The 27,002-nt window shown below is 41.5% G+C and overlaps 1 protein-coding gene across 1 annotated transcript; it reads right to left on the bottom strand.

The window, feature by feature from the left end:
* Positions 1-237: 237 nt before the first annotated feature.
* On the bottom strand, positions 238-26,723 carry slc6a11b (solute carrier family 6 member 11b). Its single transcript, XM_071897780.2, has 14 exons — positions 26,513-26,723; positions 25,539-25,673; positions 24,843-24,983; positions 24,542-24,623; positions 20,447-20,579; positions 16,038-16,172; positions 8,360-8,463; positions 7,864-7,988; positions 6,893-7,005; positions 6,462-6,599; positions 3,305-3,407; positions 2,157-2,257; positions 1,387-1,557; positions 238-381 (listed from the first exon to the last, which is right to left on the bottom strand). Exons 1-14 carry the CDS (start codon positions 26,721-26,723, stop codon positions 238-240), a joined length of 1,836 nt encoding a protein of 611 aa, XP_071753881.1.
* Between the last annotated feature and the right edge of the window lie 279 nt (positions 26,724-27,002).

Below are 27,002 nucleotides of genomic sequence, written 5' to 3'. Positions count from 1 at the left end.
TAAAACAACAAATGTGTTATCAAAGTTTGTGCAAAACAGAAGCAGACTACATAATCATGTGATAACCTTTCCTTTTTTTCTTTTTTTACAAAAAAAAATAACACTCCGAGTCATTTGTTTCACTTCCTGTTTTGTGTGGTGGTGGATAATGCCGTTGTTGTTGTTGTTTGTTGTAGTTTCGTTGTTGCGATGGTTGTGTAGATGACAGGCAGCTTGGTCGGACGGTCAGGCGGTCAGTTAGAAATGTGTCTCCTTCTCTGAGATGGTGGATATTTTCCCATCACCCTTTAGTTTTGCATCATTGGCAGCGTAAGGACTGAGGGCGGCGTGTTTCCCCCTCATTTTCAGGTCTGGGCTGGGAGTGGTCAGCTTCTTCATTCTCTGCAGAGAGCGAGAGAGAATGAGCGAGAGGTCATCTCTCATTCTGCATACTTCAACAAAGTCAACATAAAATTAAAATCTAAAATTTTAATTGAATTTTTTGTGCCAGTAAATAATTTGTTCACATTTAAAGGTGCTGCGTGTAGGATTTGAATATCAATAAATCAATACCACAGCAATTTTGAGACATTAGTATCTTTACTGTAAACAAACGAGACCATCGCCAAAAAGATTGGCAGCCTCTATCAGCCTCTACACTGCATTACATTGTGTGTTACTGGGTCCGATTTTGCGGGATATCTGCTGAATTACTTTACAGCACAAATGGAGATTGCTTTACGGCACAAAACAGGAGGAGGGAGCTGTTGTTCCAGCGCAAACAGAGCTAAAGTTTGATGGTGTAAGGAGAGAAAGGCCTATGGAAAGATCACTTCCAACTTGTTTATCGTCTTCTGTAAAGCGAGAGAGAAAATATTTTACCTTTGAAGAAGCAAAGAAGGCAAGGCCAGGGGGGGGAAGTGGGGACAAATAGCAGCATCCTCTTCATGACAGGACGTATTGGGATTTATGGGAAATGTGGTCTACACCATGGCTTCATTTCTTTACAATAATTACCAAGGTATTACAATTATTTTGACAACGATATATTAATGTTTAATGCTATATATAGCACCTTTGATAAGGGTAATGATGGGTATTCCTGTTTTCCCCTTACATTCTGCCTAAATTCCATAGTTAACATGGGGGATGTGTTCTTCTTTGTGTACGGTGAGTGTAGATCTGATCAGTGTTGAGTGTCTTAGTTCAACCTATGATGGAAGAATCCCGATGACTTGCCCACACCGAACTCCTCACTCAAACACACACTGAGATGCTGTGTATTAGCAATAGTGTGCTAACAAGGGAGAAGGCATTGCCCTTGTTCCTCCCTCAAGTCCCCCCCCGTGAAATCCTGCTGTAGTAATGTAGGATTGGTGGGGAGACTGCACATGTGTGTGTTTGTACCTCAGCGAAGGTGCCAGGAGTCTTCCAGATCATCCAGATAATCCCCAGAGGGATGCAGACCATGGAGGACATGGCCATGAACCAGCCGATACCATAGCCCCAGTCAGGGTAGGTGTACACGTTGTTGTACTTCAGGGGTTTGTACTTAATCAGGAAGAACAGAAAGATGCCCTGCAGCAGACAAAAATGACATTCTGTTTGTATAACTGTTATCATTCACACAGTAGGAGAGAGATGCAAGATGTTCTCTCTGAATAATTGTGATGTTAGCTTTAATTCACAGGTGATATGGTGCTATAGTGTGATAAATATAGAGTGAGGGGCAGACAGAACAGAGGCTGACAGTATTCTTTATGGGAGAAAAAACTATCCAAATAGTCAAAACTGAATCTTTTGTGTGTTAAGATCCATCACATCCAGTCCTACATGTTTGAATACTTGTGAATATGTGTGAAATTCTCAAATATTAGACAAAGTAGCAATATACAACAGATTGTTCACTCTAATATTTTTTGCTTTCATTATGAAAATCTGAAAAAATAAATAACTGAAACAAGCTGGTCTCAGCACACCTACAGGTTATAACCAAATATTGGACTTAGAATATTGGACAGAATCCACATGGTAGGTTAAAAATAAAAGAATGAGTGTCTCCTGCATGTGTCTGTCTGTCCTTCAGCACCATTTTGCTCATCTAGATGATATGTTGTTTGCTGTTGTTGATGATACTGCTGCTGTTGATTTTGTTGAAGTGTCTGCAGTGAACTCACAGCACAGATGCCTGGGGTGAGGATCATCCAGCACCATTTGATGAAGAAGACAGGCTTGTAGCCAATCATGTCCTCAATATTTAGGTAGAACCTGTCACTTCCTGAAAAACAAACAAGTGTCATTGTCACGCACAGGGCGCTCAGGGTTTCTCTATTTATCATCAAAACAATGAAGTGATTGATTTAATTTGACAGTATTTCACCATTTAAATAGAACTGCTGACTATGGATATTACTCAATATCTAGTCTGACATTTTGTCTCAAGAGACACAATTTCATTCTTCATCATGTATACAAATATATTGTATGTAGTGAATACAACTTGACATAAAGGTAATTATGAATGTGTTTATTATGAACCTCCCTGCTTGAGTTAGGCTGAGAATAGTGTTAAAATGTTGATCTTAAAAGCCTAATCTTTTTCTCTTAAGGTTAATGTATCAAGTACAGAACATTGTACATAGTACAGAAGTGCAAGAACATTGCAGGACATTTTAGTACATTTAACAGGAAAAAACATCACTACATTTGTTGTGAAATGTGAAATATAGAATGGAGAGCTTTTACGCTTTATAGAGTACTATTCTACCATAGCAATAGTAATCTTACTTATATTTAAATAAAGGATTTGTGCACCTTGTACATTACTGACTACATGCTGCATGTGTTATAGCCCATTCTCCAGTAGAGGGCATAGAAGAAATATTAATGCAGCTAGCATGGTGCTGTACACTGCTTTGTGCAATGGCATGTCAGGCTGTACTGCAATGTGGCTGTCATTGGGCTGTCTGTGTGTGTGTGTGTGTGTGTGTGTTCCTATGAGGAAAGACAAATAACTTTTATCTGATGTAACATGGCTGAAAAAAACAATTCTGCTGTTTACTCGCAAGGTACGCACATGCATCTATTAGAAATCAGAGTAACTTGGTGAATTCATTTCTCTCTCTCTCTCTCTTTCCCTCTTTTGCTGTCTCTGTCTCTCTCTCTCCCGCACACACACACACACACACACACACACACACACACACACACACACACACCGACAAACACAATAGGAAGCCTTTTATCTTGTCAATGTGCTGGCTGCTGAATAAAGACATTTCTTACAGACTTCTAGTTATGTTTCCAGTTTAGCATTATGTCTTACCATACACCCAGCCGATACATATGGATTCAAAGATGGCCACAAACAGCAAACACATCCCACTGGCAGCATACGAATCAAACAACTGGAACACGTACATCCCTCCCTGATAGGACAAGACAGAACAGGACAGGACAGGAGCCGATTTACTGTCACAGCCAATAAATGCGTATAGGACTGGGTTGGAGCCACACATCAGATATGAAATGACTCAGGTGCGCCTAATTTAGCTTGTCAGCAACTGATGGCATAATCCCATACAGGAAGCCAGTGTACACAGCAAACTAAATCAAGCACAGAAAAACTGATTTTCCAATTTTCACCCATGTTGGTATTTTACATGCATTTTCAGTAGTTTGGCTTGGCTCATAAAACATTGCGTACACGGGAGACAATGTCAGATTTCAGAGACAGTTAAAGAAAAAAAGAAAAAGAAAAAATGAGATACAAGGTTTCTGTAAGATAATAATGATAATTGATTTTAGTTCTGAGGCAGATAAAGCATAAGGGCCATGACACATTGGTAGCATTTTAAGGGAATCCAGCAAACAGTTTTTTTTTCATGACAGTCGTGTTCCTACTAGCCCAGTAAAACATGTATTTGTCAATCCCCATACCAGGCAAAGGTAGCATTACCATTGCCTCAAAGGGTTGCCAATACATCATTGCCTTTAAAGGGGAATACCACCAAATGTCAACTTTAAAATATTCTTTATAGCCTGAGCGGTATTAAGCCAACATTTATGTTGTCTGTTGTGCTTTTAAGACCTTCCATCTTTACGTTGCAGTAATGGAAGAGAACCGGGAGGCCCACACCATTAGAAAGGCTTTCATTCACTGAACACCCTTCATGTTTCCATACACTCTATATACACTCTGTTCTTTAGTGCTCCATTAGTGGCGATGATACATGGAGAACATTTTGAGGCAATATAAAAGGCCATTTTGTGAATAATTAGGACCCACAGTGTTTTCTTATTGCTTTGTTCCTTGTAGGCCATTGTATTATCCAGTGATTTTACCTCTAATTTGCTTATGACCATCCCCATCCCTGCTGACCCATCCCCATTGCATTAAAAGTTGCCCTTGTTACCAGTACTGTTACTCACATCTGATCATCCACTCTGCCTTACCTGCACTTAAGACACAACTCATCCCTCATTCCTCTCTACTTCCACTAAAAGGGCAATCATGAATAAAATCTCACATGAATCCTGGAGTAGGATTACATCACAGTTTTAAACTACTATTAAACAACTGAGAATGCATTGTACATATCATCACAATGTTTAAGTGTCTCCAGGCCCATGCTTCAGCCAAACACTGGACTTCAGACTCTCGTCTGTCAGAACTTTCCAGTGGAGACCTTTTGAACCGTGATGTAATCCTACTCCATGCTTTATATGAGATTTTATTCATGATGGCTCTTTTAATGGAAGCAGGAAAGAATAAAGGATGAGTTGTGCCTTGAGTGCAGGTGGGCAGAGTGGAAGATGAGATGTGAGTAAAAGCAATGGTAACATGGCATTTTTTATGCAATGGTGACGGGTCAGCAGGGATGAGGATGGGCACTGAGGTAAACGGAGGTTAAGTGACTGGAGAAAACAGTGGCACATACAGTGGACAAAAGAAAATACTGTTGGTCATAATTTTTCACAAAAAGTCCTGTCTATATTGTATCAAAATGTTCTGTGTATCACAGCCATTATGGACCACTACAGCACAGTATAGTAAATGTATATAGGGATTTGATAGAGTGCAGTGGACCTGGTTCTTTTCCATTATTACAACAAAAACATGAAAGTTGTCAAAAGCACAGCAGACAACATAAATACTGGTGCCTAGATGGATGACTTTAAAGGTACCATGTGTAGTATCTGACTCAATGCTGACCTCTATTGTTCAGCGATGTGATTAACAACAACAAATCAAACATGCCTGCTGCAAATGCTGTTTGGTGGATATGCATATGCCGAATTTACCACAACAGCCTACCAGTTAGTAAATAAGTATCAAGTTATATTATCCAAGGTGTGTTTTTTGCCGATAAGCAAACAGAAACAAATTACCAGATTTTTGAATGGACCTTGGCCTGAAGTGCACAAGCAGCATGGGGGTGCTAGCCGTAACAAAGGCTAATGTTGAGCACAATAACAAAATAGTGAATTAGAAAACATGTAGGAAATGTTAGAGGTTAGCTAACATATTCAACTGGTGTATATTAGAGCCACTTATTATTGCTATTGGTTTGTTAGAAGGCTAACTAGTCAAGATAGAATAACAAGCAAAAGCTAAAGCACCCCGATATGTTAACACTAGCTGGTTCCAAGGCTAAGAAATCCTTACATAGTTTGTGGAGGACTGTGAGCGCGAGCCAATTATTTTGGGGGGCCGGGCATCTCAGGGGAGAGTTAGGGTTATGTACTAGTCATATTATGCTTCAGAAAATCAGAAATAGTACACATTGCACCTTTAAGACTGCAGACTAGTAAGATGGCCTTTAAAACAAAGTGGCAAATGTTTTCCATCACGTAGAATGATAACATTCATCTGTGACATACCTGGATGGGATTCATCTCAGATTTGTGTTTTGATGATAATGAAGATGATGATGATGATGATGATGATGATAATGATGATGATGATGATGATGATGATATGTCTACACAGAAGTAAAAATATGAACATGATTTGAAGGTCTTGGCTGGTAGAACTACCAATCCTCCCATCCATATTTGACTATATTTGCTACTTATAGTTATTATTGTTTGTCTTCTTTTTTGTTTCCTCAAGATACTTCATGTAGGATTTCTACATTCATATATTTCTGCCAAATCAGCAATTTGATAGTAATAAAATGCAAATATCATTGCTATAACAGTATCCCCAAAAAGCTGTTTCATGCTGTCATTTGGTGCTCTTTGGGAGGTTTTCGCTTGGATTGTCATCAAAATATTATATTTCCTCACTGGCAGACTGGTTAACTAATGTTTGTAAATAAGCAGAGAAAAAGACCATTCTTCATGGAAAACAGGTCATATGGGGCCACAGTAGCAGCACTGTTTGCCACTTTTAGTAGGCTAGTAGTGTTATAATGCACCATTTGAAAACTCAACACATGGTACCTTTAACTCTAATCCTAACCCCAGATGGGTCTTACCTCCGTACACATGATGAGTCCTATGAAGAAGGAGACTATAGACATGCCAAGGATCAGCAGCTCTCTGCGGTAGCCTCTCCTGAAGGTCTCTGGATACATGTCCACCACAGCCGTCACTAAGCTCTCCACACACACAAACTGCAAAAACAACAGTTTATCCCAATTTAGATTTTGATTCAGAAACATCTTAACTTATTTTATCTTTAACCAGGCGGTTAAAGTTAAAAATCAAGCCATTTGAGCCATTCCCCTGATGTTTTTTTACTTGCACAACTTGATCCAACTTTCCAACCCTTAAACCTAGGTTTGGGTTTTAATAGACGTCAACAGGCTCAAATGTGATTCCGAATGCGGGGGTCACCTTTTTAGAGTCGTAACAAAAACATTTTTCCTTTCGATTTTCTCAATATCCTGACACCAGTGGTCCTCACCTGACTGTCCAGACCAAGGAAGATGAGCATCATGAAGAAGAGACAAGCCCAAAGTGGAGACAGAGGCATCATAGTAACAGCCTTGGGGTACGCAATGAAGGCAAGACCAGGACCTGCATCACACAAGATACACAAACAGGAGTATTATTACTACAGTATTGTCATGGACAGGCTGGAGTTTTTCTGACAGAATGAAAGAGAAGGCAGAGGTATAATGACAACAGCCTTAGCATAGGGTATAAATGTATTAGCGTCCCTGCTATCACTCTCAAAAACAACAACAAAAAACAAAACAACATGGCCACAGTATTAAGGTAGGCTGTGAAGGTTCTCTACTACATACAGTATATAGAAGTATAGAGAAGTAAAGGTATCAGTGTCTGGTTTGAGTGGACTTGTAGATGAGATGAAATGAGATGAGATATTGTTTCAGCCAACAGCTTTCAGAGTGGCATGAGACGATGTGGCTCAAAACAAGAGGTGGCACGCCATTGTGTTATTTAGCACCTAAGTTTGCTGGCAGCCCCTTAGAAACACTATCTAAAACATTAAGCTGTGCCCTCGCCCTGCTCTCCGACAAACATTTCAAATCCCTCGCTCTGTCACATTCACTAAATCATTCATGCTGACTTGAATAAATCATAATGTGGTCGTCTAAGAGCCTGGGTGAAGATTGTGTGAGTTATATAACAGGTTATGTTTATTTGTGCAGTAGCACAATATGATCGATGGTTGGACTTAGATTCACATTCAAACAAGCATTATTTAAGCTGTATTCTAGTGTGTGTGCATGCGTTACTGGCATTTTCGGTACATAATTCTGCCGTGTTGTTTTCTTACTCACTGCTACTGCTTACTTTTACCACAAATACACCAGGAAAGCGAAGGTCACGTTACAATTGCGATTCTGATTTAGATTTTCATTCAGAAACACCGTGACGACAATGTCGCGTTATCTGTTACTCTCTCACCAGATTCGGCCACAGCCTCGATGGGAACATTCTGTTCGTAGGCCATGAAGCCCAGGACAGAGAAGATGGCGAAACCTGCCACGAAGCTGGTGCCACTGTTCAGACAACACAGCATGAGACAGTCCCTGAGGAGCAAGACGGAGAGACAGAGAGAACGAGCAAGAGATCACAGTTACTACAAGAGCTGTCACTGTGCCTGATACTACAAATCACACAGAGACAGAGACACAGGCATTCTGTCTCATGCAGACTCTCCCATGCACAGGCATACTGTCTGATGAAAGAAAATTCACATTTTGCATCCATCCATATCAATCAGAGGATACAACATTGTACCTTTTATCAATGGTGCTTTAGACATAAAGGTACCTATCAGAAAAGAGATATAGTGACAAAAAAGATACAGTGATAGAAGGCACAACTTTTCACATCTTTTACTGAGAGTGCCTTTCTAATTTACTCATTGATTTTATCTATCAAGTGTACAGATCCTTACCTGTAACAGTTATTGTTGTAGGCATTGTAACTCCCAAGAGCAGTGAGACAGCCCAAGCAGATGGCATAGGAGAAGAAGATTTGAGTCCCTGCGTCCACCCATACCTGATGCAAAAATGTGCATAAACACACACACACACACACACACACACACACACACACACACACACACACACACATGCACACACACACACACAAATTACAGTCACAGAGACTTTTAAGGGATCTGAAAATTTGCCGTGCACTTGATTCAGCTTGCAGTTTAATTATCGCTTTATTAATACTTCTCAGCCTTTTCTCACTGACAATATAAATTCTTTGTGTGCTGTTTTATTAATTGAGCCACAGAATTTGCATGAATAGAATAGGCTCTCCCAATTACAGGAGATTACCGTGATACACCAAGAGGTTACTTTTTATCTGCTCTAATTAAAAAACACATTTCTTTTGTTACTCTTCATCTACCTGATTTCCATCCTCTCAATGAATTTGTAATGAAATTATAGCTGAGCTGAACCTTTTTCTTTCTCTCTGAGAGGTGGAAAGTTGAGCAGCATGAATCATGGATTAACATCCTAAAAGTAGATACAAAGCCTAAATATTCATATTCCACTCCACTTATTCCATTCCTTTCAGATGTTAGGTGGGGATTAAAGGAGAACAGCTATAAGGTTTTTATTTCCTCTTATATCCTGGTATTGTGAGCTAACACAAGGACAATTATATTTTAATTAAACATTCATATTCCACTCTACTTATTCAGAGTATTCCTTTTAGATCGTTAGGGGCAGCAGAGTAGTGGGTAGGGAGACTGTCCTTCAACTGGCCCTCGTGTCAGCAATCACTCATCCCGCTTAAGTGTCCGTGAGTAAAATACTGAATCCCTATCATTTCCAGGGGTGCTGTTCTATAGCTGGCTTTACGTTCTGAGAAAAAAGCAAATTTCCCTATGGGGATCAATAAGGATTCATTCATTCTCTCATTTTCTCTACCCACTTAATCCATTTTAGCACACTCTGGATAGTTCCCCATTCTATCGCAGGGCAATAAAGTATCACATTAACATTATATATTTGGCGGGGAGTAGTGGTGAAGAGCTATAACACAAGGTTTTTATTTCCTCTTGGGAGCTAAGATGAGGACAATTATTGACATATATTGAAGTTTAATCTGGAAAAAAGATACAGAAATTGGATCCATAGACTACATGGGGATTTACACATGCAAGATTCTTAGGGGTAAAACACGCTTTATGAAACTAGTTTGTGGTGCGGTACAGGACCCCAGGACCCAGCGGATAGCGTAGGGCGCAAGCGAATTCAAACTTAATGCAGCATGGTTCTTTGAAAACTCTCTCACATCACCATTCAGCCACTAATCTCATTTCCCCACCGAGAAACAATTAACAAACGCCCGGTCTTCTCTCCCTTCTGGGAGTAACCACGGTAACTTCTCTGACCTCACAAACACAGGACTGTTCCTGTGGAAGAACAGGCCTTTCTCTCCTAATGTTCATTAATGTTCCCTTTAGTTCACCCTCGGCTGATGGCCGCACAGCACAGGGAAACCTTAAAGGCCCAGGCTCGGAGAGAATCACTTGTTGATGTTGTGCCTAATTTGGACGGCCTGTGTTTGGTTATGTTGAGACTGTGGCTCGAGGAAACTTTTTTACTGTGTGAAAGCTGGACGACATTGGCTCTTGTTTCATGGAAGAGTGTGTTCTTGTAATGTTAATGTACCACTCTTGGTGCTTCTCACGTCCCTCCTTTTTATAAATGAGATCCATAGGCTTTAGATATTTACAAGTAAGATGCAAGGGAAAGCTAGGAAAGCAGGAAAGGCTAGGCTGTAGGCAAATCCAGTGGACGTCCATCATCCATCAATTGAAGTGGATCAATGAGAAACTTACTAGCCACATTAGCCACATTACTTCCAAACCATACAGCAAATCTGTGACATTTACAAACAGGGTAAGCTTATCTATATCATTATTTGTGTTATTGCATTATCCAATGCCGCAGGTCTACACGATTATAAGGTTCATTATCAGTACTGAATGTTCTCAAATATTCAAATGTTAAGTTGCAATGAAGGTGGATTTCTACCCAGTATAGGGCTTGACACAGCATATGGTATGATATCTTGGCATAGATGGGAGAGAGGTGGGTTGTTGTAATGGCTCAGTTTCCTAACATGCATACTGTTGTTGTCATGTGAAAGTCTTGTAACTCCAGTTTTGGTGATTTCCATGTTTTAACTGCAATTGAAGGATTACATAGTCGTCTGTGGGTTGAGAAGATTCTACAACACTTGTGTTTATGAAACCCTTTAAAACTCTAAAACTGGATGAGCTCAAAAATTCATTTTGTTCAATCTAAAATCAGGAGTGCTTTTCTTAGTTCCTGAAAAGTCAACATTTTGGAGATACGAGATTAACAGCAACGATATGATTGTTGCTGCATCAATTTAAATCCATGAGCATGCTGTACTATCACTCCCTTCATCTTCTTACTTGCCTCTCTTTTAGTGCAATTCTTTGAAAATGTCACAAAATGACCAAGAGAGTTGGATTTCCCATTGGAAAAAAAGACAGGCGGGTATTCTAGGATTTGGTTGCCAAGCACAGGGTGGTAATGAGAGCAGGACTACAGAGAAGGGAGTTGGGTGTGTTAATGGGGTGGGGTGGCAAAGGGAGGTATTTGGAGGGTAGTGAAGAGGGTAAGGGTGTGAGGGAAGAAAGAAAGGGAGGAGGGTTGGACCAAAGGAAAGAGCGGGAAGACTTTGCAAGGAGTGAACATGGAGAGAAGAAAAGAGACGAGGAGATGAGGGATGGGAGATGGCACAGGGGAAGGCAATGTATCGCAGTTTATATTAGAGACTGGGGGTTGGACAATTCCACCCACTTTTTTTCCGTTTTCTCCAGGTATTTTGAACATAGCCAATCTATGACAATTGAATCAAATCAGTAATCGAATGATAATAAAGGAATAAAGGCCACAGTGGAGTCCTTATGTAAAGAAGGTAGGAGACTGCCTGGGGTAGATACTGGGCAGCCAGATATAACCATTAGGAGTCCAGTAGGATTGCTGGAGTCCTATTTTTTATAATTACTGATTTAACCTTTATTTATTTATTTTTATTATTATTCTCATTGGGATCTTTTACGAGGGAAAACTGGCCAAACAGCGATAGCATGGTTAAATAGAGACTGAAACACAATTAATGCATAATACATAAGATAATTTCAGAAAAAAAGGAAGAGGAAGAGATAAAGGAGATAGAAGAGTACAAGAGAGAGAAGAAACTGTGACACAGACTTAAAACAATCAACAATCAATAAAAAGATTTACAATTTCAATATATTCATGTTCCATTGTCCTAACTCACCAAGAGCAGCATGTTCCTTATTGGTGTTCCAAACAGGAACTTGCCTGTCTAAGCTGTAGGGACAGATAGCAGAGATGACTTTTGGAACTCCAGGCTACACTGACTAAGGTTAGACTGATATATCGATATACAGGGCAGATACTGGCCTTTTAGTAAAAATAGGATATCAGCCAGTCTACCTCTGATATGGATATGGATGTGATGCAGTTTGTTTGATTACCTATACTGCAATTGATCAATACTACTCTGGTTGTTTATGGGAAACCCTTAACCTGAATTTATTATTATGTGACATTTCAATCAGATTCCACAGTATCATAGATATTATTCTTATTCGTATTTAGCATCATCCTGGGTTTGAATGTAGAGTTGTAGTGTCCAATGGTCTAGATGTTTTCCACCATGCTAAAAATACAATTCTGGGACATCACTTGTGATTCTTTTTATTTTTAATTTTTTTTACTTTTGGCAAATAAAATCGTCAAATTTTATTTAATATCAGCATAAAATATTGGCTATCGCCACGCTCAATCCAAAAATATCAGTATCGACCTTCAAAAACCCATATTGATCAAATCCAAATGACCTGCACATGTCTATCTAATATTGATATTGACAGGGTAAACACAGATGCAAATGGAACTGTTATCGGATTTTGAATTTAACAAAAACCCTGGAGGAACCACCTCAACTTATAGGCCTCTAACGATCCTATTAAATTGGGCTTTTTTGACAAGGAGGGTAAAATACAACCACACTCCAGTTCCTGCTGCTTTGGATGATAAGGAGAGAAAGTATTATGAGTCAGGGCATAAGGAAGGGAATGGAGGTTAGAAGAGTGTTTGGAAGGGAAGTTAGAGCAGAGAGAGAGTGGGATAGGCATGAGGGAGGCTGGGGGAAAAGAAGCAAATAGCCATACATCAGTTCTAGTGCCAGGATGATAACAGGGAAGGGTAGGGAGTATGAGAGTGTGGGGAGCATAGTTGAGAGGAAGGAGGGAGGGAAGGGCGGTGTGTGAAGCATAGTGGAGGGATGGAGGGCGAGAAGGAGGGAGACAGGGAGAGAGGTATAGGAAAACAGAGAATGGGGGAGGCATGATGAAGTCCTGGGGTGTAAAAAGGAGAAGGGGAACACACAGGCACACACCGCTCCACACAGCCTGGTGAACAGAACAGAGCCCTGATTGTCCCTGAGGAAGCTCATTTAACATTGGTGTCAGAAGTAATGTCTTCCTCTCCCAAACAGCAGCGCTTCTTTATCACCCTCCTTCACTCTGTGCCCCTGTCTCTGTTTGTCTCTCCCTCTCTTTTTTCTCTCTCTTTCTTCCTCTCCCTGTGTCTCTCTCTGTCTGTCTGTCTGTCTGTCTGACTAAATTCACACATGCAACAACCGTCTCACCTCACAACAGTAGTAACAACAATCTATCAAATTAAAGAAGATACAAGCTAACATTTGTGCTTCTTCTGGCAGGTAGACAACTTAATATTGAATATCATATAGTTTGGCATAATTTCAGATCACACTGTTGTGCAAAGGGTTAGGGTTAGTTAGTTAAAATGTTTTCATTGGTTTTCATTTTATTACTTGAATTGAAACCTGTCATGGTCCCTTAGTAAGTTTCATGACCCCTGGAAACATGAAACTATTTTGCCAACCTGAGTGAAACAAAAAGGTGATCACAAGACTAAAACTCATCAACTGCAGTATATGGTCCAAACTACGATTATGGCATGCTACTGTATGTTCTTAACACCTGTCTCACCACATAGAGCTATCTTGCCAACAAGCAGTGTGAAACAGACTGGCTGGTCTGTCTGTACAGTTGTAGTGATTGACTGAATATCTAGTAGCTAGTTCTGAGGCTGCAACATGTCTTATTATCACATTCACTGCATTTCATCCCATGGACCGGCTGGTGCCAAGTAGAGTGTGAAGCAGGTGTTCAGACAGGACAGGAGTTCATGATAAGATCCTGAGCATGATGCGTTAAAATGCAAACACGTGCTCCGTGCACGAAAAGTGAGAGAAATACATTTCCCCGCCACTAAAGGATTGTGCAAGGGAGACACGACTAGAAACAGGCAGTAGTTCGACATTGAAATAGCACCTTGGAAAGTAAGTGTGTTGTGGTCAGGGTGGTGGATGGGCGCATTAGACGTGACGAACAGGTGAAAAATGGCGTGTCCAATGCGTGCTATTGTCACATAATCCAATTTGTGATTTGTGGTACTGTCACATAGTCCAATTCATTATGGAGCTAATGCCCACCTACCTATACTAATGTTCGTACCTAATGTTCCTCTATAATGTTCTATCTATCTATCTATCTATCTATCTATCTATCTATCTATCTATCTATCTCTTTCTGTTCCCCTCTCGCTGTCTCTCTCTCTCTCACTCAAACTCTCTATCTCTGTTCAGGTTGTCATGACACCACATCCACTGACATTTTCTGGTGCACAGTTGCCTAGCGACCCGGACCGTCTGCCTTTTCCAGACGAGGTCAAGGAGTCTGCTCTGTGTGTGAGTGTGTGCGTGTGTGTGTGCACGTCTCTGCATGAGTTTATATGGTAATGCGCCACCTCTATTAGCCTCAAATCCTGATCTTTCAGCCCTGTGGGTTTTGAAAGCTGGCTATTTGCCCGACCTTAGATCATCTCATCATCAGCAGGAAGTGTGAGCACTGCTCTGATAATCTTGGCTCCTTTGTAAGCCACAGCACTATCACTGCCATCAGAATGAGATGTATAAATGTAGCCGTTATCGTTTGTCCCCAATGTCCCATTTTAACTGCAAGCACTACATGCAATAGTTGCCTAGTGCTACACTTTTGCTCCATTTCAGAGAGGAATCATTTAGGTGTGCAACAGATGTCAGAATGGCCCAACAAGCAGTTGTTTGGTAGATAAATGTTCTGTAATGCAATATGCTGTGCTACTACTGATAGATGTGTAAAAGGACTGGTCCCCCATAGCACTAACAACAACACCACCTGTCCCCCTGGCAGCTACTCGGCTTGTTTTGCTTCACCACCTGATAAAATGACACAACCTGGTGAGAATGGATAATTAAAGTGGTAGTCACTGTCTCCCCACCCTGAGTCTGTCCTGCATTAAGGAGTCTCAAAATAATTCCTCTTGGGTGTGGAGCAACAGTGCAGCAACAGGGTATTAGGAATGTACCAAGTGGGACTTCTACAATGGCTACAACTGTGTGTAATAACCATTCACATTCATTATGTCAGATAGGGTGGAATGTAGAGTGGAGTGACTGATTACCTACATGATTAAGGTTATTGAAGTATTAGCGTAAATAGATTGATAAGTGGTGACGTGATAAGTAGGAAGGAAGTAAGGAAGTTTAGGTAGGAAAGAAGTGTAGGCTAGAAGGAAGTTTAGGTTGGAAGAATGATTGAAGTTAATCAATTAGGTAGGAAGGGAAGGGAAGGGGGAGTCTAATTGTCAGTTTGAGAAACATGAGATAGGTGGGATAAGGTACATATGGCAGTAGCACACACAGGAGGTAGCAAGGTAAAATATTAATGTTTTCAACTTGCAGAGTATGTTTCTAGGTAAAGTTGTACCCATCAGATAAGTTCCATACATCCATTTTACATATCTATCATCCAGGATACGATACGTCATCATTGCATGCAGTACATGCAGACAACTGGGTAACAAGAAAGGTAAATACGTAGACATGCAGGAAGATAGAAAGGCAGACAAATTGGTGGATAGGTAGGCAGGCAGACAAGAGGGTATAGGCTGATTGACTGGTTGGTTAGTTGTTTGGTTGGTAGGTAGATAGATCACAGTTATGCATGTGGGTAGGTGAATATTATACAAGGTGTCTGAAAAGTCTTAAATCATACTCCCCACCACCCCATTACTTGAATTACACCGTTTTGTTTTTTTTTTTTTTTGGGGGGGGGGGGGGGGGGGGGGGGATACATGAAGGAAAAAGTGTTTTTCTGTGAAAATCCAAAACCGACTGCAGCAGTGAATTACTGTCACATTCACAGCTGTAGGTCCGGATTATGCTTTGATGGATACAAAGAGCCTTGAAATTGCTTTTACAAATGAGTATGGAAGTTGGTGGTGGTCGTGTTGAGTACATTTTGTGAAGGACTGACTGACTTCCCTATAATACCAGACATTTCCCAGACTGTGTAGGTAGGCGGGCAGCTTGGTACCATTGTGCTAGTACTTCCTTTGTGGTGTGTGCAAACACACAATACGATGCCAGCCTGTTATGGTATTGGACCAGTAGTAAACCGGCAGGTACGAGCCTACCTGAGGGTCTGAGAGACGGGAGATGTCTGGGTAGAGGTAGAACTTGATGCCGTCGTACGCTCCTGGCAGCGTCACTCCTCTGATTAGCAGGACCAGCAGCATGACGTAGGGAAATGTCGCTGTCACATACACAACCTGGAGACACACACATGAATTTAGAAGATTAATTCATGTTCACATTGCAAAAAACACAGTTTTCACCGAGTTGTTTTCAGAACTTGCGATTGGTATTTACTTACATAACCAGGCATCATGAATTACAAAACTAAGTCATAGTAAAATGATTTGTGCAAAAGCCTGCCAACAATAGCCAATGCTGAATAATATTGGGCTGTAACCAACAGAGCCTCCTTCTAAACATACTGCACTCATCATTGCAGCACTGTTGTTCCCTCAAAAGAGGAAATACTTGAAAAATTCTGCAGCATTAATGCAGGATAGATTAGAGTGAAGGGACATCTACTGTGCCTACTGCTGTGCTTCACTTAAGTACTGAAAAACCTGGGCTGAAAGACTCCTGAGGAGAAAGAGGAGGAGGAAGAAGCTGGGAAGAGGTTGATGGTACCATCCTTACAGTAATCTGAATTTCCAGCCGCTATGGTCCTATTCACACACAGATATATCCAGACTGAGAGACTGGATTATATGGAGAGAGAGAAAGAAGAGGAGGAGGAGGAGGAAGACTAGCAGGAGAAGTACTACTGGCACTCCTGCTGACACACACACACTCACACACACACACACACACACACAGGCACGCACATACAGAGAAAGAAAGAAAACGCCAGGAACAGAAGAGGTGGGCTGTGAGTGTCAAAGTGATGTATATGTATACTATGGGACGGCCTAGGTCCATTCGTCCATCTGTCCATCCGTCACACACAATACCTCGGACGCTACTGATAGGATTTTAACAAAACTTTGGGGAATGATGCATGTCAAGGGGGGGGGGGGGGGGGTGCTACAGCATTTGTTTTCTTGTTACTGATTGGCCCATCGGGGGACTGCATCATTCGTGGGGGATGACATGTTTACTGTTGCCTTATTTCAGGTTAGTAATCAACCCAAGCCATGGTGCTTAACTATGCAGTGGTGAGCCATTGTCTCCTGAAAGAGCATCTGACCTGGATATGTGCATTATGGATTTTTCCAAACAATTCCTCAGCATGGTACCAGCAGTACAGTTAACATGAAAATAAAAAGGGGGAATTCTATGCTACACTCAACTCTATAGCATGTTCTATTACCATATTCATTATGATGTCTGACAAATAATTTTCAGGATGTAAGAAGGAATAGTGCATGTGAACCCGTCTTTCAGTTGCATTAAACACAGCGGGGGTTCTTAAATGTTTTCAGTCCGCTGTCTCCGTCTACCATATCATCCAAGTTCATAACCCAAATTTCCAGTAGAAGATTTAGTATATTATATTTGGTAGCAATAAAGTAGTAATACATTACAGTAACTTTAGTGTCACCCTGGAACACAGGCTAATGAATCTTAGTACTCTTGTCATGCAGGGACACAGAGGCGGGGTATCGTACACAGTACTGGAGTCAGCTGCACAGCAGTAAATGTAACACAGCCATACCTGCTTTACAGTGGCTAGCACTTGCTAACCCTCAAACCAACACTCCTCCTTTATCGAACTATTCAAGCTTTGCAGAATTGTGCTCGACATCTCAAGGCTCTTAGAAACCCCTTGAACAAAGACCCTGGCCTCTTGGAAGGCAGCGGCGGGCAACGTACATCCCCTGGCTTGTTGGCATCCAGTCAAAGTCCAATTGAGGACAGAACAGAACAGGACAGAACAGAGCCAGGCCAGGAGACTGAAAAGAAAAGAAGGCTCTTCTGGCCCCGTCTCTTAAACAGGAGGAGCCCAGAGGAGTGATGCTGGCAGTGTGGGAAAATGTGCTTCTCTTCGAAACAAGTACACACACACACACACACACACACACACACACCTACACACACACAACTTCATTCACAACATACACACACACAGATAAAATGGACCACTCACACATACTCGCTTGAACACACACATACACACACATACACGCATGCACACTCCAATTACCCATGTGACCCAGGTCACACTACTGTACTTTAAGCAGCAGTTTCATGAATGGGCTTTGAGGAAGCTGCTGTTTTGTTGGGGGAACAAATATTTTGTGTCTACCTTGCAGCACTTGATGCAGTGAGCTCGTTAATCTAACTCCAGAGCTGTTCAGTTCACTCTTACAATGCTGGGACTGAAGCGTGACTGTGACTGTTAAAACGCTTGTTACACCCAAGGCAAGTCAAGCCAAGGCCATGTAAAGCATACGGCACAATACAGGTTTGTGCCTTTTCAAATATAGATATATATAAACTGTGCATATACACACCTATATGCATGTACGCACACACACATGCACATGCACATTATGCCCTCAATGATTACGAATTTGAAGACATTCTGCCTATGTGTTTGAACAGTGAAACCAGAGATCCATGATACTTAATCTGTCCACTCTAATCTCTGGTAATCCTTGTGTGGCCTACAGGGAGAGTGTGGGAAAACTTGTCTTCTGCCCAATTCATCCCTCCTTCAATTAGTCAAATAAAACGATTACACATCCTAAACCATGCTAGCTCTCCCTGTCTCTCTTTCTCTGGAGATGAAAAGGAAAATTTTCCATCTCTCCATGAACTTTTGATGCTCCACATACTCCCTCCTGCTCACCACGGGAGCACGTTTAAGCCACCCCAAATTTACTGGTCAAACTCGCCCCTGCCTCGCCGTAAATCTAACGGGAGGGCTTAAATGTGAGAATGGCTGGCAAACATGGCCCACAAAGCAAACAGCTTAGCGGAGGGGAACTGAATGGTCTGTGGGCTCTCTGAAGAAGAAAGCATCTCTCTCTTACAGCTAGCAAGCTGTGGTAATTTCTCATAGCAGACGAGCAAGAGAGAGAGAGAGAGAGAGAGAGAGAGAGAGAGAGGGGGAGAGAGAGAGAGCGAGGCCGTGGAGGAGGGGGCTGAGGGTATACTCTGCATGCTCCTCATGAACGCTCTCCTTTCCTCCAGTGAATGCAGGAATCAATCTTGGACCGGCTGCTAAAGCCTAGCCATGAAGAAGCATTCTTCCCTCTTACTTCACAGCCAGACAAAAGACACTTCAGGGAGATATAGGCATTGCTGCCTAGTCGTTTTTTTCCCCGTCATGTAGAATGTGAACCCATTAATTTTTTCCTCACACATCTCTCTTCCTTTCTCTTCACTCTCTTTCTTCTCTCTCTCTCTTTCTCTCTGTCTCTTTGTCTCTCTCTCTCTATCTCTCTGCTCATTCTGGCTCATTGAATCTGTGAGGAGTTTCTTAAGGGCTGCTGAGCGTGGAAGGCGAGGTGCGGACTGCTGGTAGAGTCTCAGGGAGGACATTAGAATGGACAGGGCGATAGGAGGAAAGGCAGAATTGGGGGGTGCAGAGACCCCCTTTTGTCCTCTGGTTGCAGGAGAGAATTCATATGGCTTCCTGCGAAAGAGTTGCTTTGAGGACAATGCAGGAAAGTGTTTAAGGCTATGGCAGTTTCGATGTGCTGTACTGTTTCATTTTGTTTGCATGTTTCTTGAGAATATAGATTGCTACAGTAAAACATCTTGGTAATAATAGTGAACTAACACACACACACATGCATGCACCCATGCACACACATGCATACATGCAGATACAAATGATTTATCAATTTCAAGGGAATAAAAAGTAGAAACAAATCCTCCAAATGTTGAGGTTCACCATACACTGAAAACTGCAACTGAAAACTGCAACACAGTCTCATAAAATTTTGTGAAATAAGCACAAACTTTGAAACGCAGATTACGTGTTATGGACACAAATTATGTAAACATTACGTTCCCCACCACAAAATGATTATGTGACAATTGCACAAATAGCACACAGCATCTTCACCTGTTCGTCATGTTAGCTAAGGTTAGCTAACGGTTAACTTTGGTTAAGGTAATGGTAAAGTTTTGGTCATGGTTAAATGAGAAAAACCTTTTGTTAAAAACAAGGCTCTTACTTTCCACGGTTCAATGGCAAAATACTGCCTGTTTCTAGTTGTGTGCCCTTCACATAATCCTTTCATGATGGGAAAACATATTTCTCTCAGTTTTCGTGCATGGAGCACATATTTGCAATTTCAAGACGTGCTCATTTCATGAAATTCAGGAGGCCAGGCTTGGAAAGTGAGTTGTAGACAGTCCTGATTGAAATACTGGAAGGATTTTTGAAGAAAGTTGAAGGATAACTCACTTCTGCTTACTTGGTGGGTACATCACAATAAAAACAATTCACACACACACGCACACACGCAAACACACACACACACACACAAGAAAGTAAACATGCATTGCTCGGTCTTACCTTGCCAGTAGACTTGGGTCCCTTCCAGATGCAGAAGTAGCAGATGAACCAGGCCAGGGCCAGACACATGGCCAGCTCCCAGCGTATCCCCCCCATGTGCTCGATGCCATCTGATATCTTCAGTACTCTGCGTCTGTTTTGGCCCAGAGACAAGGAACAAAACTGAGGGGTATTCCAGAAACCGGGATTAGCAAGTTATCCAGATCTATTAACTCAGAATTCATGGGAATCCAGGATTTTCTGTTCCAAAAACTGAGATCAGAGTAAGTCTAGATCAGTTACTATGGCAACTTGTGTTCTCAAGCTAACCTGCTCTGTGGCAGGTTTACTTGAGGCTTACTTGAGGTAAACCCGACTGAGCCTGCAGCATTTAAGAATCACACAATTCAGTTTGTTCAACTTATCTCGAAAATGGCTTTAAACCTGTCATGGAAGATCCCGTCGACATGGAAGCTCAAATTATTTGCAGGGCTTTACTTCAAGGGAGGGTGACTGCGATATATTTCATCACACCCACCTGTAGCCTGTATTTTCGCATGTGTCCTGGAGGTAGTTGGCTCTGATGAGCTACCTTCAGACGGACGCCATCAATTACCTGTCTACCACTGTTCAGAGAGGGCCAGCTCCTCTGCTGGTGTGAAAGGTGGTGGTGGGACCCCCCACCCATTTTACAGGCCTCAGCCTTCTTCCAATTAGATACAGAGTGGAAGTCAAATAACCCTAGGCCTACATTTAGGCTACTATTAAGAAAATGAATAGTTATAACCAAAATAAAATCCCACAAGTTTGAATTATGTTCTTATACTTTTTTTTTATTTGTTGCCAAGTGCATTTCATGCCACCTGGATTACACCTGAATTAAATATAAAAAAGTCATTAAGAGTGTACAATTCAGGCAATATGTCCTGTTAGTTTAAACATTAGTTTACACAGGTCTGTTAAATGTTGAATGACTAAAACAGGCATTAAACGTGATAGTTAACTCACGCATTAACTCTATCTACAATTTTTTGCCATGCCATGTCTCGCAAGTGTTGCTGATGTGTTTTTTTTTTTTTTTTAAATATGCTGAAATACACTATAAACTGTCATTAATATTTCTTGTTCTGCTGGAGTGAAAGATGATGCTCTGATCTGCTTGTCGCCCTCTGAATCCATGATTAATCCTATTTTCAGTCCTCGATTGAGGATGGCTTTATAAATTCACCGTGAACACACATAGTTCATTCTCAACCAATCCGGAGTTGATCAAGCCTGATCACTGAAATTGGAATCAGTTGTTCCCGCTATGCCGTGTGTAGCTCACTCAAGTCAGAATTCAGAATTTAGTTTAGGACTTCTTAAACCGTCTTTCTCTAATACCCCTCTGATTACATATATACATTTACATTTTAGGCATTTAGCTAATGTTCTTGAGTGACATACAGTAGTAGCTACTGTAGAAGACACCTCAATGTGCATATATCCTACATTAGCATTGTACGATTCTCGAAACAATTCCTCCTGGAGGTTGAACTCCAGTGCAGCACTAACATAAAAAATGGGATCTCTATGGAGGCTATTAGATTAATCTTTAGACATTTAGCTGATGCTCTTATTCAGAGTGATTAAGTGAAAACAGAGCTACTGCACAGAGAGAGAATGATGAAAAATAAATATCTGCACTAATTTGCTGGATATAAATAGATTCATGAATAATGTCATTTCTGCTGGTTAAACACACACCTAGAAAATCAGTTAATTCTTCCACACCATGTAGCACCTCTATTCCTCAACCTCAAAACATTGTCCTGCCCAGCGTACTCGGTGTATATTTTGGTGTGGTTTTGGTCTAATGGTGTATTTTGACCTTACAACTCATCTAGATCTTGCAGATCTTGCAGAGTGACTTTATGTTTGAAAGTGAAAAGCCCTCGAGCTCCAGGTGGCTTGCGAGGTCAATATTTTGTTGTGTTGTAGTGTGTTGTTGTATTGGTGTAGGCCTACTATTTTAATGTGCCTACAGGTACAACGGGGCAGCAGCGAGACACAAGGCACTTTATCAGTGATAATGATATCATAGGTTGTCAGCAGTGGTGAATCAACAGCGTATTTCCTGTTTGTTGAATCACAGCCAGGCAACGGCATAGAGGAAGGAAGAGAAGAGAGACTCGGGGCCACAGAGTGACACGGCGCTGCCAAAGCTTTGCCACCGAGTTCACCCCCAAAGCTCCTGACCGGCCATTGATCATAGTGACATGTTCTTGGTGGCCGGCCACAAGCTAGGTCCAACACAACCCCTCCTTTCTCCCTCCCTGGTCAGCGGGAAGGGCAGGATGTGAACCTTCATGCGTGGAAATATACTTGTGCATGTTCTTATAGTATGTGGATGTTTGTGTATACATGCATAGTGCATTGTATCTGTGTGTGTTTGAATTTATTTGTGCATGTGTGACTGTTCATGTGAGTGTGTTAGTGCATGTGTACCTGCGTGTGCACATGTGTCTAAGATCGAGGCTAACAGCCACCCCAGTTCTCTGGGGTTCAGCTTGGTTGGAGCCGGAGCCGAGCCAACACCACCCAGAAGTAAGCTGTTCACTACCTGACCACACCAGTATAACCAAGTATAAGAGTAGGCAAGTTAGTTTGTTTTTACTAAAGCAATATTTCTGATTTTCCTTTATTCTTTCGTGAGTTTTAGAAACTAGAAAACAACACGCACATCACTGTCACTCTCTTTTTAGGTGCAGGAAATTTGGACTTGGAGTTTCCCTTAAACTCCAGGTCCAAAGTCCATCCAAGTAAATGCCCACAATTTTTTCTTCCACTGGTTACAGTGCTTGCAGCATTGACATTAACTGAGTTCAATAATGGAAATTTCAGAAATCTTAACGTGATGGCAGTTCTAGGCCTAGTTTGTGTGTGTGTGTGTGTGTGTGTGTGTGTGTGTGTGTGTGTGTGTCTGTCTTGTATGTATCTTTGCGTCTGTGTGTCTGTGCATAATGTATTATACGGAACAGATTGGGGATATAAACGTAAGCTTTGTATTTTTCAGTTTATACAGGATATGATAGAATCATGCACTTAACAACATCATATCTGGAGCACCAATAGAAAAGCTCCATAAACAGGACAAAATGCAGCTTGCTTGAACTTTGTTTACAGTATATATACAGTAAAAAACATGACAGTCTATCTTGGCATAGTTTATACAAGGCCTGGTCAGTTGTTACCTTGCCAACAACATGGTGGTTGGCCCTTTGGCCATTTCCTTTGGGCATGCCTTCCTCTCTGGTTGGGTTTATGTTGCTGGCTCAAATCTGATGTTTTCATCACTGTTACACAGATCTTCTGTCTTTATTTTGGTTTAGAAATGCCAAAATACACAAAAAAATCTGAATGTACCTGTTTTGACAGCAATGAAAAGATTGAATTGGTTTTCACGTAAGTTAAAAAATCCAATTTGAGCCAGCAGTGTAAATGTAGCATCTGGCAGCAAGGCAGGAAGTGTGGTCAGCATTACACACTGACAAGGCCTGATCCGCTGCCATACACATGGCTCTAGCTGGGAGACAGCTGGCCTACCAAGGCCCGTTGACACAGAAATTTGAAAAGGGCTGACTAATTATAGGGGGAAAGGCTAGGAGGGTCAGTGAAGCAGCCTACTGGAGCTGTCAGCAGCTCAGCTATTCAACTATAGGGTAGAGATTGGCACTAACTGTTAGGGGTAAGAGTTTGATGAGCTCAACGCCACCTACTGACATGCATCTACTCATGTTATCACAGGACAAAAGGTGTTTCCATCAATACATCATATATACTCATAGAGATGAAAACCACCTGCATGGTATGTCCTGGAATGTGGCATTATGCCCACAAACAGAGGTGTGAACAGAGTGAAATGCTGCAAATAGGAAACTGAGCCTCTGATATAATGAATGCCAGTCATGAGAGGATGATGCAGTTGGCCCCTTATAGTTGATGCTTCAAACCTTGCTCAAATTCATTTCTTAATTTCTAGCTTTAACCACATTTTCCCTCTAACTGTTTTCTATGCATGAGCAAACTCATTCAAATGCAATGAAAAGAAAATGAGAAATAAAAAACTGTACTCACTCCCAGAACTCAATGACTGGAGAGGTTGCGTTGGGATTTGTGATGTTGGTGGCGTTATCTCCATAGTAGTCAACACAGTTCTCTGTGGATACATACAGATAAAGTACAGAAAGTTATTACACTTTACAGAATGTTGCAGATATAGTTGTAGGTATAACAATGCATATTATAGATGGGTCAGTTAGTTCAAAAAACAGGGGGGTGGCAGGGAGGTAAAGCGTTTTGTTATTTAATTTTCCCAGGATGCACGTCATAATTTGTGCTTGCAAGAAGAATGTATTCCCCCTCCCTTTGCTCTTACCTGTATTCCAGTAGTGTCCGCAGCCAGCCCAGGGCAGCTCAGTGGTGAAGCAGTTGAAGAGGTAGAAGATGGCCCAGGCTAGGATCACCACATAGTACACGTTTAGATGAGCTTCAATCACCTGGGTTGCATAGCCAATACCTGAAAAATCAAAGAGGTAAAGAGAAAACAATGAATATTGTTTCATTGAGAAGAAGCAAGGGATTGGCTTTTTAAAATATTGCAAACTGCTAAAGTACTGGAAGCTGTGAACGATGTTACTGAGCCACTCCCCTTCTTAGCAATGTGCTTGTACGGGTGATCTAATCAATATAAATCAAAAACTGAATCAAGAGAAACACAGGAAAATAAATTGATAATAATATCTATTGAAAAGGTGTTAATCATTCCTAGTATCTTTAACTGGGCTTTGCTTTAACTGGAATCTTTAATTGGAGTTTGCTACAGTAGATCCATGTGTGTGTGTGTGTGTGCATGCGTGTGTGGAGTGTGTGTGTGTGTGTGTGTGTGCATGTGTGTGCGCACACATGCACACACACATAATACTGTCCTATTATCGAAATAAAAATAAAAATACTAAAAGTGACTGGACTGCCCACTCTCCTTAAACACATACACATACACACACACACACACACACACACACACACACACACACACACACACATATAAGAAATAACGTGAGTGTGTTCTCACCCTCAAACAGCGGGCAGACCTTCCTCCAGCAGGTGATCCCTCCCTCACTGGTGAACTGACCCAAGGCGGTCTCCAGGAAGAACACAGGGATACCGCAGCACACAAAGAAGATGACATACGGAACGAAGAATGCACCTTCATGCACACAGAAACACAGGGGGAAGGAGAATAAGGAGAATACATCAAGCTTACAAAGAATACAAGTGCCACTCATCTACAGTGGAGTAACTCACTGAGCCACTTAACCATTCAAAATGTACTTTAACTCAAGGGACAAAACTCATTCCTGAGCGCCTATTCTAAGACAATTCACAGAATTACGATAAAAGTGCACATAATGACAGCACACTCATACAGTAATATGACCTTTTCACATTATGAGCTGGATGTGGATCCATACTGTGCTGGCCAGTGGTGGTTAATGAGGGATCTGACCTGTCTTACCTGTCCATTCTCATCTCATAACAGAGGAGCCTGTCTTACTGTCTCCTCTTTTGTATAATAGAGATGATAGAGATGATTGTGCAAAATGGATGAAATAATAAAAGACATGAGAAATAATGGATATTATAGGAAACTTCTCTTGCCTCCTCCATTCCTAATAGCTTTCTAAGGGGATATGTCTTATCTCTTGCTTTCTTGTAGAAGACATAAGAGAACTTGTCTTACCTCCTTCACACAGGAATCTGGTTTCTCACATTTTAACAAGGTTATCGTATCATATCATATCCTATCCCATATTACCTCATGGATCAGATAATCTGCTTTTCTTCCTTTTTAAGGGAACCTGTCTTACCTCCTTCATTTCTGCAAGGGAACTTGTCTTACCTCCACCCTTCTTGTAACACAAGAACCTGTCTTACCTCCTCCATTCTATAGCAAGCAACTGGCTTAACATCCATTCTAACAGCACAGGTAAAAGAAACAGTTGCCATGTCCGTTTTTTGTAAGGGAGGTAAGGGAAACTGCCTTACCTCCTCCATTCTTGTAGCAGAGGTAAGGGAACCTCCAGACGTTGCCCAGTCCAATGATCTCTCCGGCCACAGACAAAACAAACTCAATCTTGTTGTTCCAGTGGCCCCTCTCGTTGTAGTCCCCCTTGTCCAGGCTGGAGCTGGACCCTTCCGGGTCTCTGCCATCCTCCGGTTTACCGTTTATAACGGGCCCGCTCTTCTCGGCTGTCATGACGCTCCAACAGCCCGCTGAGAGACAAAAGGACACATGGACAGAAGATAAAAAGGATGTGACCTCATAACCAGACCTTTAAATGGATTCAATGACTTTTCTGGGATTTATATATCTTCCCTGGCACAATGGAATCAATGGGACTGTCCCAATAGTGCAAAACCCCGCCCATCTGACACTCCAGAGTTAAGCAAAGGTTCAAATCAATTGAAAGCATTCCAATTACTTTAAAATTAATTTTCAGTGATTATGCAGCAATATGGCCCTTTCATCACCCAT

This window comes from Centroberyx gerrardi, chromosome 5 (genome assembly GCF_048128805.1).
Source record: "Centroberyx gerrardi isolate f3 chromosome 5, fCenGer3.hap1.cur.20231027, whole genome shotgun sequence".
Taxonomy (NCBI): domain Eukaryota; kingdom Metazoa; phylum Chordata; class Actinopteri; order Beryciformes; family Berycidae; genus Centroberyx; species Centroberyx gerrardi.
This window is presented reverse-complemented; position numbering and strand designations above follow the sequence as displayed.

Excerpts from the sequence above, each read along its gene's own strand:
- slc6a11b (XM_071897780.2), bottom strand. The coding sequence starts at position 26,723 with ATGACAGCCGAGAAGAGCGGGCCCGTTATAAACGGTAAACCGGAGGAT. Across the intron at positions 8,464-16,037 it reads CCCGTCTCTCAGACCCTCAG|GTATGGGTGGACGCAGGGAC; the intron begins GTAGGCTCGTAC and ends TTTTTGCATCAG. Across the intron at positions 382-1,386 it reads CTCCTGGCACCTTCGCTGAG|AGAATGAAGAAGCTGACCAC; the intron begins GTACAAACACAC and ends CGCTCTCTGCAG.